The sequence below is a fragment of the Clupea harengus genome, chromosome 6 (genome assembly GCF_900700415.2).
Source record: "Clupea harengus chromosome 6, Ch_v2.0.2, whole genome shotgun sequence".
Taxonomy (NCBI): domain Eukaryota; kingdom Metazoa; phylum Chordata; class Actinopteri; order Clupeiformes; family Clupeidae; genus Clupea; species Clupea harengus.
Genome location: NC_045157.1, coordinates 21329961 through 21347065, shown reverse-complemented (window position 1 = coordinate 21347065; position 17105 = coordinate 21329961). Strand labels below are relative to the sequence as shown.

At 41.8% G+C, this 17105-nt stretch overlaps 2 protein-coding genes across 2 annotated transcripts in view; both read left to right on the top strand.

The window, feature by feature from the left end:
* Positions 1-9525, top strand: part of pias1a (protein inhibitor of activated STAT, 1a) — a 31370-nt gene extending 21845 nt beyond the window's left edge. The window contains exons 7-14 of the mRNA XM_031569364.2: positions 328-433; positions 949-1022; positions 1860-2020; positions 2330-2460; positions 3976-4147; positions 4535-4674; positions 5363-5400; positions 5662-9525. Of these exons, the coding sequence (XP_031425224.1) occupies positions 328-433; positions 949-1022; positions 1860-2020; positions 2330-2460; positions 3976-4147; positions 4535-4674; positions 5363-5400; positions 5662-6015 (1176 nt within the window). The 3' untranslated portion in view covers positions 6016-9525. The remainder of the gene's footprint in view (positions 1-327; positions 434-948; positions 1023-1859; positions 2021-2329; positions 2461-3975; positions 4148-4534; positions 4675-5362; positions 5401-5661) is intronic.
* Positions 9526-11157: 1632 nt separating this feature from the next.
* On the top strand, positions 11158-12914 carry LOC105906470 (relaxin-3 receptor 1). The gene has a single exon (XM_012834624.3). The coding sequence runs from the start codon at positions 11318-11320 to the stop codon at positions 12299-12301; it is 984 nt and encodes a 327-aa protein (XP_012690078.1). The 5' UTR covers positions 11158-11317; the 3' UTR covers positions 12302-12914.
* The last annotated feature ends 4191 nt before the right edge of the window (positions 12915-17105 follow it).

Sequence of the window (17105 nt, the reverse complement as noted above, 5' to 3'; positions counted from 1 at the left end):
TCGCTGTGTGGTGCTCTCGCTGTGTGCTGCTCTCCGTGTGTGGTGCTCTCGGTGTTCAAGCTCTAGGGAGCCGTGCGGTAGAGCCACACACTTGGCAGGGCGGGCGGGCAGCCCTGACTGTTAGCAGTGACTTTGTGAATGTCCTAAATGACTCAAAGGAATGTAATTACCATCTCTTCTTTCTCCCCCCTCTCTCTATCTCTTTCTCTCGCTCGCTCTTTCTCTCATTCTATATATACCCATTTTGTCTTATCTGCTGTCCTTCCCCCATCTGCCCCTTGTTCTTTCTCTGGCATTCCGGCTCCTTCTCTCCTTCCTTCTGTGCAGAGTTACTCTATGGCGGTGTACCTGGTGAAGCAGCAGTCCTCCACAGTGCTCTTACAGCGGCTCCGGTCCAAAGGCATTCGGAATCCAGACCATTCCAGAGCCCTCAGTGAGTGGCTGCCACTCTTGTAGCAACGCATAAACCTACAGTTTGCCGTTGATTTAAACCCGTCGAAGTCTCCTGGCAAGGCTGCATGCTCCCTAGCTTTTTTAAGCAATTATCTGACCAAAATATCCTCATTAACTCCAAAGTGATTTCACTCTAAGCCTTTAAAACTGTTTTAGTGTTTGAGAGAAGTTAAGAGTGTGCCTGTGGGTGGGTATGGGCTGGTGTTTATCAAAGACTGTATAAAAAAAAATTAAAAAAGATGGGCAGCATGGTGTCCATGCACGTGTGTTCTGAAGAAATGAAGCCAAAATTGGTCAGACACATTGGCAAAATTGGAGCCAGAGTAAGAGCTTTTTGGAGCCAGGCATGCGTTGTAAATTCCCACCTGTGGCTTCACTTTTGAATGAGCGTACGCTATCTCGTTTTTTACAGTTACTGGTATGTACTGTATGTGTCTGTGGTAGTTGATGTATGTAATTGAATGTAACGCCTCTCCTGTCCTCTTGTCCCACCAGTCAAAGAGAAGCTGACAGCAGACCCGGACAGCGAGATCGCCACCACCAGCCTGCGGGTCTCCCTGCTCTGTCCGGTAAATATCTCTTGAGTCTGACACAGCCCTGCAAACCCACCACCGCTGCGCCCTCTCACAGGGAACCGTTCACTGCAGCCCTCCCCTCCCTCTCCACTCCATGTCTGTATGACATGAAAATGTCCCTGCAGTCTGTCCAGATGCTCGCACTTCTCCCTACCGCTCTCGCCCCTCTTCCCCCAATCCTTCATGGTCTGTCTGTCTTTCCTCCAGAGTTCACTGCTCCTCCAAATACACAGAGGCATCCCTTGCCTTGTTCCTATGTTCATATTTAGTTAGTGATTTTATAACTTTCTATGCAGCTATACACCTCTGCATATGATTGTAGAAAGCCAGCTATGGAATGGCTCCATGTTAATTTTGTTAAATGACATACATTTATTGACCTTTAAGAATAGTGTGTTTAATTTTAGACCTGTATGAATTGGATGTGATCCTGACCCAAGATGGCTCATACAGATTGAATCTATGGCTTGAGAAGTAGGCAATAGGGAAGAGTTAGAAGTGGAGCTGCGCTTCTTCTCTCTGTCTCACTTACATTCCTGTCCCTGTTATCTGTCTGCTCCCCGCCCTCACCTGGCTTTGAGTGGGTGGGCGCCTGTGGGAATCCATCCAGGCTGAATGCTTTGTAATGTGCACCTGTGTGTCCCAGGTCTGTGTTCATGTGTGCCCGCCGTGGGTGTGCTTGCTGTTTTACATTTCCTTGTCATCTGCTTCATGTCATGTCATTTCATGTCATGTAATTTATGTCTTTGTCTGCCTGTACCGGCTTACTATCATGTTCTAACACGCCTATGGTTGTCTCTTTCTCTGTGTGTGTGTGTGTGTGTTTTCCAGCTGGGCAAGATGCGTCTGATGATCCCGTGTCGTGCGCTGACCTGTTCGCACCTGCAGTGCTTCGATGCCACTCTCTACCTCCAGATGAACGAGAAGAAGCCCACATGGGTGTGCCCGGTCTGCGACAAGAAGGCCCCCTACGAGCACCTCATCATTGACGGGTAAGAAGCCACCCCGTCCCCCCTCCCCAAACCCTCATCCCAGAGGCCCCTCTCCCACAACCCACAGGCACAGCAGGGAAGCGGCCAGCTCCCGGTGTGGACTCTTTAAACCATCAAAGTGCATGACAGCTGCTTTTTAAAGACCTTTGTCGACTCACAGACCCAGTAGAAACCAAGATGGGTCCGAGTGCAATATGAGGGGTAGGTGTTTAAAAGCCTGCCCAGGGATGAGGTGAAGCCAGTGGGGTGGATAGCAGCGTTGGTTTACTCTCCCGGTCCTGTCTGCTGACTTCCGCACTGCTCCCGCAGGTTGTTCATGGAGATCCTAAACAGCTGCGACGACTGCGACGAGATCCAGTTCAAAGAGGACGGGAACTGGGCCCCCATGAGGTCGAAGAAGGAAGTGCAGGAGGTGCCTGCTTCATATAACGGACTGGAGGGTACGTTTTTGCTGATTCTAAAACACTTGCCTCGTCAGAGTTTTGGGCCATACACAGTTTCATCAATTAAAATGCTTAGTGACAGTTTGAAAGAGTGCGGTGCCTTTTACGTATTAAATGCCGAATGTTGGACCTCATTCATTACTGTGGACACATATGTTTCAAACTTTGTTTTCATTTCAAGTAGATTTGTTTCCATCAGTGCAGGATTAGGTGATCTGTCGTCTTGGCAATATATTGTTTATCAGCCTACTCCTAAGAAAAAGGCAGTTACAGTATTATTATTATTCCCGTTGCTGTACAACTTCTGTTGTTTTTAAATGCGCTATATAAATAAATGTGACTTGACTTGTGACTGGTATAAATCCCCTACAACTAAGTGTGCACCCCAAGAAGAGATTCTGAAGTACATAGGGGTTTCCCTGCATACTTGATCATAGACAGAATGACTAAAATCGACTGAAAATAGTTGCCAACTAATGTAATAGTCGATTCGTTAGCTATGTCATTAAGCACGCCGTGGCATGCATTAACTAGGTCGTTAGACACAGAAGCAAGGTTCTTTCTAGATCGATGAAATGGCTAGAGTTCATCACTTAGGTTTGGCTCTCATTACAGCTATCTAAAAATGACAGGATCAGCATGATCAAAAACATTTAAATCTAGGAGCATTTCATCAATCCCCTGACCTTTGCTTAAAGGGTCATCAATTGAGGAACGAGACTGTTGCACTAAATCAAACAGAACAGTTTGGAAACAATGTTTTCGAAATTCCTTTAAAAAAAAGCAATAGTTATTGTATAAATGCATTGAATATAACTGTTTAAAAAAAGGTATGGTTAGTGCATACATCTTGAAATGTATAAATTATATAGGATTTTATTCTGAAACTAATAAACTAATCGATTATTTGAAAAAAGCGACAGATTAATACATTCTCAAAATAGTCGTTAGTTGCAGCCCTAATCCAGTCTAATTTGTGGAAGTCTGGTCATGTGGATTTGGCATTTGAGAAACTGAGCTTGTGTCCGTTGCCCTGCCCTTCTGGTGGATGAGAGCAGGGTTGCAGAATGTCTGGGGCAGAGCTTTGGGCCTGCAATGCAATCCCATTAGGCGTACCCATGTACCAGATGAACAAACACACTCATTTTGGGACTGGATGCTCATTGTTACATAGTTGATTTGATTGACACACCATCAAGCAGATAATGCTTCTCAGTCTCACAGTTTATATTTGATTTGACTTCTTGACGGTGCCAGTTGATGACACTGGTCTTTGATTAGTGGTACTCTTGGTCTCGTTGAAGTTGGCTGGCATGGTTTGGTTGTAAAGGTTGTCGATGATACTTACTCTATTATTTATTTTTCTGACTATGACAATATTTGGATGCTGATGAAAGTAGTTGACACTGATTACTCAGTGTTTTGTAGATAATACACATCATCAATCAACCGTGCCGCCTAAGGTCTCCGTTTGCTGTCAGTGTGCTGACTGATGACTTTGTCTGGTGGCAGGCTCCCAGTGTCGGCCGGCGGTTGAGCAGAGGTCCCACAGCAACAACAAAAAGGTGGAGGTGATTGACCTGACGCTGGACAGCTCCTCGGACGACGACGACGACGAAGACGAACCCCCTTCAAAGAGGTCATGTCCCTCTATGTCACCCACGTCTCCGCAAGTTAGTAAAGGGTAAGGCCACCACACCATGTAATTCCTCAGTGACTTACATCTGACTTTGCTCCCCATTACCATTAGTATTGTTATTTAAGGAATTTTGTACATTTATCATTTGTCTTACTTTGTAAGGCTTGTCATATTTTCCATTGAATTTGTCAGTCTGCTAAGCATATAATAACCTTGTTGAAGCTTGGTACGCCGGGATATTAAACTGATATTTTAAAACTAATTGAAATCAGCAGTGTCCTCACATAGCCTCTCTGCTACCTGGAAGTCATTACTTGGTTCAGTGCTTTGAAGCACAAATGTTCTAAAATATTGTCAAAATAGGAAAGGAAAACTGATTTTAAAATGGTGCGTTTACTCTTGAGCTGATTGATCGCTTGCTCTGGCCTGCAGGGTGCTAAATCTGCACACCCAGGGATCTCCTGTGAGCAGAACTCCCAGCATGCCCCAGGTGGACACCAGCTACATCCCCCCGCCACCCCCACTCATCCAGGACTACCGCCACTACTACCCCACGCACAACGAGCTGTCAGGTGAGCAATGGTTTTGGTCATGTAAAGACTAGGTACGGCCCATCGTCATGAAGAACAATAGGAATCCCAGTAAGATGTGTCAATGGCTGCCCCTCACCATGTGCAACGTGCTGCTTCTGAGGAACCTCAGGAATGGTCTGAGACAAAACATCAGCTTTCTTAGCGTGCCACGTCCGTAGGGAGAACATGAGTGTAGGCCTAGGTTATTTATGACTTACTTCATCATGAATATTGTGTTCCATCAGAAATAGGTTGCATATCTGATGATTGTGTGTGTGGGTTTCCAATTTTAGCAGTCAAACCACATTTAACCTCCAGCAGCGCCTGATTAGACCCTACAGCACTGTTCCACAATAGATGTAATTGTATGAATCAAGTAAACCATGGCTATATTCATACAGGAGTTAAATGTGGTGGCCAGTTCTGACCTTTTCCTAAAGAGTGCATGTTCTTTCAAAGATCTCAAAGTGGGTTGAAAAAAAAAAAATTCATGGCATTTCATTTCGGACCTGGCTGATAAGGTGACGTACTCTTTAAAAAAAAAAACGTACATCAAAGGCGTTTCTCATTTGGTATTTAGTTGGCTTCAGGTTCGAGGCTAGGCCACCCCAGAGCCTGTCAAAGCCAGCATCATGTTGCTGTCCACACCCTCACTCTAACCTTTGTTCTTTTCTTTTCTCCCCCGCAGATCTGAACTTCTTCTCAGTTTTACAAGGCGAAAACCAGGTAAGGAAGGCAGCTGGAAGCTGAATGTATTCTATTCAGTTTTCTGTGACCAAGGGCTTGTTCCCCCAAGACTAGATCTCAAGCACCCTGCCCTCTCCTTGTTTCATATTACTTCTTGTGTCCTTCATATCAGGGATGAATATTAGAGACCGTATCTTGCCCTTGCGTATTTGGAATTATTTGGCCAATGCACCAAGGACAGCTAGAGACCAGAAATAAATCACCTAACTACTTTCCTCCTTTCTCTTTCTTTCCCTTTAGCACTACAACATGGTGATGGCGGCAGCGGCTGCGGCAGCCTCGGCCTCAGACGAGCACGAGCTGCTGCTCAATCGTTTCCTGCCGTACGGCTCGTCGCAGCTCTTCCTGGAGCCGCCGGGCACGCAGTCCGGCAGCGGCGCGCTGGCGCCGGCGGTGAACGGCGGGGGGAGCGTGGGCAGCAGCGGCGGCAGCAGCAGCAGCAGCGGGAGCAGCAGCAGCCTAGTGTCCTCCAGCAGCCTGCGGGACGCCACCTCCGCACACCTGCACCCGGCCACCTCGCGGCCCAGTGCGGACGCCCTCGCCGCCGCCGCCGCCCTCTACGGCTCCATCTCCGACGTCATCTCGTTAGACTGAGCTCACACACACACACATGCGTACATACCCAGCATACAGAGACTTAAACACATATGTAGACTGTACAGTCACTGATGGGAGCAAGAGGGCAGGAGGAGAGAAAAAAAAGGCATTTAGGAGAACAAGAAAAGTGGAGTGTGGAATTTTTTTTTAAGGATGAGAAGAACAATGCTATGTACAGAGAACAAAAATATATATAAATATATAAATATATTTTCGGTTTTACTTTTGTACATAAAACGTATGAGACTGTCTTTCTGTCCAGTGAATGACTTCAGTTGACATTTATTTCCCATGGATAGTGAAGATTGTTGGGCCCCCTTCTCCCTCCCATACACATTTCTTGGTTCCCTTGCTTCTATTATAACTTTTATACCTCTTGTTTTGTTTTTTAAGAATTCTATTCTTATCTTACACTGATTCTTGTTCCGCGCCAGTGGAATTGTTCTCCCTGAGAAAATCAAGACATCAGACATTCTTTCTTCCAAATCTGAATTGTGGTATTTCTATTCCAAAAAAAAGAACAAAAAAAAAAAAGAAGTGAATTATCTGGAATAGTCCAGTGGTGTGCGAGGTAGGGTCTGTTCTGATTCTTAGGTGTTCTGTGATTTCTCCTCGCGTCTGTAAAGCATTCCCTCAACCCAGGCCGCCCCGGCTGTGGGACATACAGCTGATTGGTGTGTGTTTGTTTGGTTCATTTCTTCCCAAGTTAGTGTCCAGATCTCTGCTCTCAAATCCTCCTGTGCTGTCATGTGCTTTGTTTGCATTCTGAAAGCGCCTCTGTACTTCACGTTTTTTTTTTGTTTGTTTGTTTTTCCCCCTGCTTTTTTGCTCTTTTTTTTGCTAATCACTTGCACAATGGCACAAAGCCAAAAATCATTCTCTTGTGCTGTTACTCCAGAAGTGGCCAGGGCTGTTCTCTCTCTACTGTTTTGTTACCTGGTTCGCAAGGCCTTTCTCGTCCCATCCCTGGAAAACTCTTTGGTACTGTAGTGCAGCTTCTGTGTAGGAGGGCTTTTATCTCGCCCATAATCTGTCCTACATCGATCTCTGTGTGTGTTTGTGCTTACACTTGAGTGTGCATACATGTGTGTGCCTGTTGGATCCAAATCCTCTTTGAAGCCCTCTCCATTCCAGCAGCCTAATACTTAACCTCAAACTACGAAAAGAGTTCAAACCAGCTAATCAGGTACTAAGTGTCTGGTACCACCTAAACAGGTCATAGTACCACTAGAGACATACATGCCCCTGATCAATTGGAAACATCTCTGTTAATCCCTCTATTTAAAATAATCACTGCTTTCAGTTCGACAGAATATCCAGTTTCTCACTATCTTAGCAGAGGTTGATTTATTTATTTGTATAAACCTGGTGTAGAATGATGGTGCAATAACCAATCTGCATGTCCACTGGAGGACTTCTACAGAGTTTCCCTGATCGTTTAATGTATCCATAGTTCCCTAACAGTTTTATGTACCCAAGCCATGAATAAATGTCTTAGTTATTGAACTTAGAGAGTGCTTAGAGAGATACAAAGAAGGGAAAGCAATGGGAAGGTGTTGCTTTTTAAATTCAAACATTCTAGCGCCCCCTGTCCCCCCAAATATTCTGAGAGTTCATTTCAAATAGATTTAATTGTGACTGTATGTGCATATATATTTTCAAAAACACATTGTGAAAGTCACAAAGTTTAAACTAGATGGGCCATAGCCAATACATTAATTAGTGTGGCTCTGTATGTATTTGGTGGCTGCAAATCCACCTCAGTCCTCTGAGCTCATAGGGTGTTTAGGATGTCCAGATTATGTTCAGAAACCTAGGTAGGTGTCTTAGTAGTGTTTCATTATCTACTGGTCTCTTTATTGTTTGTCCATTCTTCGAAATGCACCAGTGTGACCAAGGGCTATGTTCTGGACTAAGGTCTGTTTGTACCTAGAATTTAAATTATAAATCAGTTATTTTGGTCAAAGGAGAAGCCTTTTTGATAAAGGTTCCTTGTTACACAGCCATACCTGGCTTTTGAACAGATTTCAACCCCATTCTTTATCCACGTGTCTCGACTGAATGATATGCTGTTTTTCCTTTATGAATTCATCCTGTGTATAGAATATGCTCTGTATTTTATTTATTTTGTAATCTATATATATTTTTACATCTTGATTTCCACTGATTTGTTGTCACATGCTAGTCTTGTAAGAGCAAACTGTATTTAATGAGCTTCATTTTGTCTACGGCTGTTTGGTTTTTTTGAGGAGCTCTCCAGTGTCACACAGCATTTATTGTGAGTGTTTTTCATGCACCCAGTGATGAAGCAAATTCATACTGTTCACTGGTCTGGATGGCAGGCCATGCAATATCTGCATACTTAGTCCTAGCTTGCCCCAGGTTTTGAAAACCCCCAAACCTTTTTAGTCTCATGAGTTCAGCTCAGTAGTCATGTTAAGAGCGCATGATGACCCATCCAGAAGACAACCGTTTAAAGTGGTCAAAGAGAGACGTTGAATGTTTTTCTCTATTTATGTGCTCCATGTGGCTTGCATGCTTCTCTTGATGGCCAAGACCATGTTTGAAGACCGGTTCATTTTTTATTTTTTTTTGTAATTCCTCCTCCAAATGTCAGTGTTATGTATGCATTGCTACCCTGGTATTTATTTAACAGCTGTGACGGCCACTGCATCTAGTGATGGAGAGATAAGCACAGGAACCTACTTGTTTGCCACAGACCCACATGTAGCCAATGCCACAACCAAGCGGAACCACTGCCTCATGCAGTGTGACCATATCGCTTAGTTCTGAAGGTTTTTTTGTTTGTCTGCTGGAAGGTGTATTTTGTTCTTGTTCACCATTTCCGCCATGTCTGTAAATATGACGATCCGATCGATAGATCGGCATGAGTCACAGGGTGTGTGGGAAATCCTGCAAAGATGACTGAAGCCACAGGAGCTCTCTTGCACTCGATGTCAGTGTTTTGAAGATGAAATTGAAATTGATAAAGGGAAACTGTTGAGTGTGTGTGTGAGAGTGAGAGAGAGAGAGAGTGTGTGTGTGTGTGTGTGTACATGCCATTGCTGGAAAAAAAAGTGTATGGTGAATTGTGCAGAAATTAATGTCCTGGTAATGTTCATGTGTCTTCTGTCATTTTTCCCAGAAACATCATATTGAGAATGGTTGATTTATATTTTAGATACAAAGAAAATTGTGCACGAAGGTGGTTTGAGATAGATTTTTTTTTTTTTTTTTTTTTTTTTTTTTAAGTATTTCAGATCAGCTGACGTCTGCGCTCACTGCCTTAAACCCATTGATTCAGTTTCCATGCGGCATGTCCTATGAGAGAAATGGCTTTTTAAGGAACATACGAAAGTAATGATGTATAGTTGACCAATGTCAGTTTGTATAAAGTACTAAGTGAAAAAAAATATTTATTACATCCATTGGAAGAAATTGTTTACTTATTGAATGTTACCTGTTTATGTAGGGAAGTTTAGATGTAATAAACCGCATTGAGTTAAATGTGTTGGCCTTCTTTGTTGAACAGTGTTTGGCAGAATTTCTGGAATTATGGTGTCACAGTTCTTCTACTGAGTGACTACAGTAGTATAATGTTTTACATCCATTTAGTTTTTGATCAGTGTTTTTGATTTTAGAATTCAAATTTCACCACTTAAACATCATGGGAGTTTACAAACACTTGTGTTATGGTCAGATGAGAATCAGAAGCAAAGAAATACTGTGTTCTGATGTCCCTATACCCCCACACAAACACAGGAACTTCTCGATCTCGAGACAAATTGCTGGAACCAGTGCATCAAAGAGATGCTTAATGTGTTGACAGACACTGCTGTCCTCGACAAAGACCAGAGAAAGAACCGTTTTGTGTTGCCCGTGAGGAGCAGTGCTGCGGTGTCTATTCAGGTAGGTACATTGGAAACCCTACACTATTAGGATCAAATTGAGAAAGGGAAGATCATCAATAATCCAGAAATAAAAGGACATCACTAATGTGACATCCCTTTAGCCATTTAATGAGCTAAATGATAGATTCTGGATAAAAAGCGTAATTTTTCAAGGAACTGTAAACTCCAGTGGATATCCCATGGTTTATTCATTCTGAAATTCATGGTGTGATTGTAAACAATTAACTCAGGTTTTGGGACTGAGGACCTTTTACTTTAGGGAGGTGCTGGAGGCGTGTGAGTATTCTAAAACAGTCATTCAGCTTCACATCATTACACTAATGATGAATAAACAACACGGTGTTGCATTATTCCTGTTCATCGGGCTGCTCTGGTATTTTCCAGCAAAAAAACATTACTTTAATGACGTGAAGCTGTCCAGGCTAAGATGCACCAAGCTCTCTACTCTGGCAATTGGATGCTCAAGCAATGTGTACCATAAACACATGAGAAGAAAACTTGATAGTTTTTCAGCAGGTTTTACACCAGGGATACCTGACTTTATAGTGCACCTCAAAGCATCGTTGATTATATTTGAAATGTCTCTTGTTCAAAAACAAGTGTTCTGACAGAGAGGATATTTCAAGGATAATGTTGCTTAAAGGATGTTGCTTTTTTAGTTCAGTTCTGAAAGCTGACTGAATTGACAAACCCATCAGGAGCAGCTCATCATACAGGAATTGCATTAGTGAGGTCATAGGATTGCAGTAGTTTGTCAAAACGTGCAGTTAATTAGTAAGAACTGCAGGTGGCAGTAAAACACAGGCATGGCCTTAGCAAACTGGTATTGCATTGCGTGATAATAAAAACTACACATTTGCCAGTACCTAAATACTAACTTGCTGGCTGAGAAATTAATTCAATTAATTTGAGACAATTTTCTTCATTGCGTTTAGCTAAACAACAGGTAAACTTTTATTAAATAGCCTGACGGTTGTAAATATGTTATCATTGACATCATCCTATCAAGTAGATACGTCTATATAAACATCAGTTATCTAATATAACATATGTTACCCTGAAAGAGAAATATGATATATCACTGCCTCATATATAATACATATATAATATATGTATTCTCATAGTGATATATGTCACTCAAAGACAATCATCAATGTGAGCCAATCAGTTGGTTCAGAGGCAGGTTATCCAAAAGGCGCATGACATAAAATCAAGTCGATCTCTAGGAGAAGCACCCTGCGCATAAAGTTCTCAGGCACCAGAGAATAGAGTATGCGTTGTTTTGGCGTTATTATCCTCAATGCTGGGTCTTTTTGAGAGACAGAGGAGTGATGCAGCTGTGCGCATTACGCACCGTCTTCTCCTGAGGCATCCCTATAGCAGATGAAATGGAAGACATAAACCAAAGCGGAATAATAAACAAGTCGTTAACGGATCAAGACCGTTTTCGACGCTTGGAAGATATCGACGTTACAGCCTATGAAAGTCCCGTATTGAGGTTATTGATCTCGGTCACCTATTCGATTGTATGCGCTGTGGGTCTAGTCGGAAACTTGCTGGTCTTGTTCCTCATCAGAGTAAGACAAGAGAGACGGAAGTCTAACATAAACTTTTTCATTCTTAATTTAGCAGCTACGGACTTCCAGTTTGTACTAACTCTGCCTTTTTGGGCTGTGGACACTGCTTTGGATTTCAGCTGGCCATTTGGAGATGCCATGTGCAAGATTGTACTCTCCGTCACTGTCATGAACATGTATGCAAGTGTGTTTTTCCTGACTGCAATGAGCATTACTCGGTACTGGTCGGTTGCCTCTGCGCTGAAAGATCGAACCCGAAAGAGATCTTGTTCGGTGAAATGGGTCGGTGTGGCACTTTGGGTTTTGGCCACTGTAGCCACAGCACCAACATCTATTTTTTCAACTGTCACAAATGTTGCTGGAGAAAAACTCTGTCTTCTAAAGTTTCCAGATGGACAATACTGGCTAGCTGTCTACCACCTACAGAAAATTTTAATAGCATTTGTCATACCTATGGTACTCGTTTCAATCAGTTATTTGATGTTAGTGAGACTTGTCCGTCGTTGCAGTATGAAGAATAATTCTAGACGAATAACAAAAGTAACCAAATCAGTCACCATTGTCGTTCTGTCGTTCTTTCTTTGCTGGATGCCTAACCATGCCATTACATTCTGGGGTGTTCTAGTCAAATTGAACGCTGTCTATTGGGATAAAACATATTATATGATTCATACCTACGTATTCCCAGTGACTATATGTCTTGCTCATGCCAACAGCTGTTTGAACCCAATTATTTATTGTCTCATGCGGAAGGAGTTCAGGAAAAAACTAAAGGATTTGGTCTCTCGCAAATGACCGTTCTTCTTTGCCCTCTGGGAGTTGAGTTTTGATACACTGGACTTCACAGTCTCTTCGCACTGAAGTAATTTTGCATAGGCCTGACATGAAAGCAAATGCACATCAGTACTGTATGTATTTGTGTGATGCATATGTGTTGGGGTTATGGTTCATGTGGGGTTTTAAAGTGTAAAACGCAGTACACAAAGTGAAAGAAGATGTCATTGAATTTGATGCTTGTATTGAATATCTGATGCATCTGATGTATAAGGTGCTATATGTCATGCATGCAGTTATCCTACGTGATGATGTTTATTGTGAAAACTTCACTTCTTTGACTAAGCACATGAGTAACGCTCATCAAAACTGACGCCTAAGAAAAATAAATAAATATAGTCATATTCATTGTGAATCAGTGGTTTACCACCAGTAATTAACAGTATCACCACAATTGACATAATTGAGCAGTCATTTGTCAAGGGTTAGTCAACATTCTGCTTCAAGCATGTGTGTATGTATATAGAGGTGGTGGGGGTGGGTGTTTACATGCCCAGCCTGATCATGACGTCTGTGTTATATAAATGTAATTGTAATAAAGCGTAATAACAATGTGAATATGCTCTCTACTTATCCTAATAAATGTTACCATCTTTTAAATTGCAGTCTGTAGCTTTATTGAACTTGAAGCCATGGAAGATTAGTTGCAGTGGTTCCCCGTTGTGACAAGAAGCAACCAAGGCCATGAGTTCCTAATGATGCTCTATTTGTCACGTCTGTCACATTTGTTACTGTGGAGAGGGTTTTCTATAAAGGCGAACACATTTGTCATGTAAACGCAGGTTTCCATGGAGAAACCCAGAAAGACTGTGTGATCTATTCAAGAGCTTCCACTTGGTTATGTTGACATGAACAGTATGGTCAGCATTATGATTCAGCAGATGTTCATTTCAAATATGGTGAATTATATGAATGGGTATAGTGAGGTGAAAAGCTGTGGAGTTACTAATGATGGCTGCTACCTTAGACTTGGAGAATGCAGACAAGACCATCGAAAAAAGCGTGGAAAACAGAGTGATCTTGTGAAGTGAGATATCTTATAGCTGAGGTTCCTGGACAATGTACTAGAAGGGACAAGTGTTGGACATCAGAGAGGTATGACACAGACAGGTGCATGGATTAGTTTGTACCATAAAATGGTCTGACTGTTGCAGTGGAATATAATAATATACTGATGTTTTACTTTGCTCAAAGATGAGAAGTTAATAAAGGCTTTAAGATAAAAGAAGATAAGGAAATATTCCAGAGATGTTACATCTAAATATAAGGTACCCTACAATAGACTAGACATATGTAAAACATATTCTGGTGTGTGATGAATCAAAGCAGTAAATACTAAAGGAGACATTTGAAAAAAGTTACTTTCAACTGTGACAATAAGTGGTGTTGCCCCACTTAGGTTAATAATCCAAGTAATTGCAGGGTCAGATTTTAACTCACTACTATAACAAAGTTTACAGTAGCCTATGCCTATGTGAGATCTAGTTCATTATGAAAAGTATAATGAGATAACTGCTCATAGTGTTCTTGGCAAACAGTAAAATGATTAACTAATTATTTACAAACTAACAGGCATTAGCATTATTCTCACAGACGTTCCAGGATATTCTGAAAGAAAGTTTTATTCCCATTAACCTCCGGTTTAAAACCGAGGTGCCTGTTCTAAAACCTAACTTTGTACACTCCATTCACTTTTGAAATGAAATTACTTTTATTCCAGAAAGTGAAAATAACCTACAAGTGATGTTCTGTAAAGACAGCATGTGTTAGACTGAGACATGAGTTGGTTGAAGGGGAACTTCTAAGAGAGTACGTAAGTATTTGTCTGCGGCATACACTCTACTTCCTTGAGGAGAGGGTTGTAAGCAATTCCGTATACTGTCTAAAAATGTAACCAAGTTTAAATGTTTTGACTGTAGGACATAGTTGACAGCATTTGTTTGACATGTTCACAGACCTGGTCACTTTTTGCTACAAACAGCAGCCTTCATTGATGGAGGTGCCTGTGGTTCCCATACTGCTGGTTCAAGGGTCCCCTGCCTTTGATGCAAATGATCAAAGCTCCAACACTCTTTAAGCACTCCGGGTCCTGATCTGTGCTCTTGGATTTTCATTTTTCAAAGGATCCAATGGCTGTTTTTTTTCTTTAAGTGAAAGAGAATATCTCTCTCATATCCATGCTCATTTCTGCCTTATCACATCAAACACAAAAGCAATGGCTACTAATAGCTCCAAACTTTCTGAACCAATTTAAAAAAAATGCTCTTGATTAGATGCAGTCACGCATAAACAATGCAAACATTTTCTGGCTCATTCTCGTCTAAATTAGATGAATGAGAACACAAGGGTCCTGTCTGAAATATTTCATTGCATTCTTATGTTTAGAAAAGCATAGGCTTTCTTACCCATGTAATACATACAGTAATTTTGATCTGATTGGATTTGGTGTACTTACAACATAACTGATTTTAAGCTGTTTCGAACTATGCATTATGCCATCTTTAATGTACATTTGTATCATTAAATCCTTGTCTCGTGTAATCTACACTTAGTAGTAGTATTGTATGGTATATTTTGTCAGTACATACACACTGTTTTTCCCTTTCTTGGAGGATTCCACAGATCATACTGACCCAGTAAGCAATGTTGTTTCCTAAGGTCAAGAGTTGAACTCCATCTAATAGACCTTGGACACTCCATGTCCTTGTATCCCAGAAGAGAGATTCCAGGAACAATGACTTTGGAAACATATTTAATCTAACTGTAAAATCCATTCCAAAAACCTTTCAATGCACTAGTGATGCACACAGCTTGTTGTAAACATTTAACTTCCTACAATGTACACTGTAACCTATATAAACATTCACTAATTTGTTCAGTTACTTGAAGGTCATGGATTTAAATAATTTAGTCAGAAACAAGTAATCAAATGGTAGCCTACAGGGTACCGCTGTTGATGAGTTGTTAAAAGGCTATGGCAGATGAACAAAGCTAAATTGACAGTGTATCAAAAGTAGGTATTTTCTCAATTTGTATCTAGGAAGGAGTAATTACAGATAGTATAAAATAATGCAAAAAGTGCAATTTATTTCCGCAAGGCTTTCAGGGACGTTAATCAGTTTTCTCGCTTCCTCAGTTGTAATGATGCCTTACGTGCAGCAATGACATTCCACACTGGAGAGCCATGGCAACCTTGTTGCTATGGTGACCTTGAGAGCTAAGGACAAAGACAGACCCATGCACCCTACCCCCACCTCATGGAAGAAAACTTGTAGAATGTTTTCTAAACCTTACTGAAAAATACACTGATGCAAAGGAAAACTATGAAAAAAAAATGTGATTTGCCGATCAATCAATGGGGAAATTTGACCTACAACCAGAAGGGGGCAACAACTGTCTTTATTAACTTGATACACCAGGGCAACTTTGTGGGCTAATGATTAAATTCCACTCCTCACACTGGCATATGCATAGCCACGTTCTGACAATAAGTGGAATTTAAAAGAAAACACTGACTACGGCTACGGAACCAGAACTATAGTTAGTGCACTGCTGCTAAGGAATTAGATTCCGTAATATTCTGGAATGGTTTTTTCATGCCAATAGAAGGTCTACTGTCATTCCCATTCCATAGCATCAGGGAACATGGTTATTGTCAGTGGAGAGGGTCAAACGAATGGTTGCCTTCCCCGCTGTGGTGAATCCTAGCGTGGGGCTCAGTTGAAGCAGGGGCAATAGGGCACTGCTCAGCGCGGGCACCTTGAGTTGCTAGCACTCCCCCTGGGCCAGTGTGAGGCATTAAGTATACTCCTGTGGATAAGGTGTGTGTACGCGGTATGCACGATGCAAATTTTGTCATAAAATTTGGAGTCTGCATGGACTTGCGCACGCTGACTGCGCATGTGCATGCAAGTTTTTAAGCATGGCTCAGGGTCAAGAGAAAATATCTATTTACACTATTTATTTTAGAAGAAACTTTTATGCAAAGCAACTTCTCATTAGCATGTTTGTTCCCTGGGAATAAAACTACGGTTATGAAGGGGCAGAAAAAACTATAGCCCTATAAAAAAGAAATATTTGCTGTAGATTCACATGACATAGAGACGTTATTTCAAACACTGTAATTTGAGCTTGTGTGCTGAGACACAACAGCAGAAAAGAGTATACTTTTGCGCATGCGCATGTCCGTGTCTCTCTGGCATGCAACAAATGTGCGACAAGCTTTGCACACCTGGATTTTGGGGATTTTCTGCCATTCTTCTCTGCAGATCGTCAAGATCTGTCAGGTTGGGTGGGGACCAACAGTGAACAGCCATTTTCAGGTCTTTCCAGAGCTGTTTGATTGGGTTCAAGTCAGGGCTCTTCACATAGTTGTCCCTAAGCCACTCCTGCATTGTCTTGGCTGTGTTTTTAGGGTCATTGTCCTGTTGGAAGATTAATCTTTGGCCCATTTCAAACACTGTGATTTGAGCTTGTGTGCTGAGACACAACAGCAGAAAAGAGTATACTTTGGAGACACCCATGCGCATGACCGTGGTCTCTGCAACTGTCCATGTGCACGTCTGCAAGGGAGTATAATCAAAGCCTTAGGCCATACTTATACTATACTTTTAAAAGGAAAGGGCTTAAGGTGTTTTAATGTTCCAAAATCGCATGCAATGATCACCAAATGTGTTTGACGTTTCACGTGTCATAAACACCATCTCCTATCAAAAAAGCAAAATATTGATTAGGTATTTTGGAACATTTTTAATCCATTTAATGG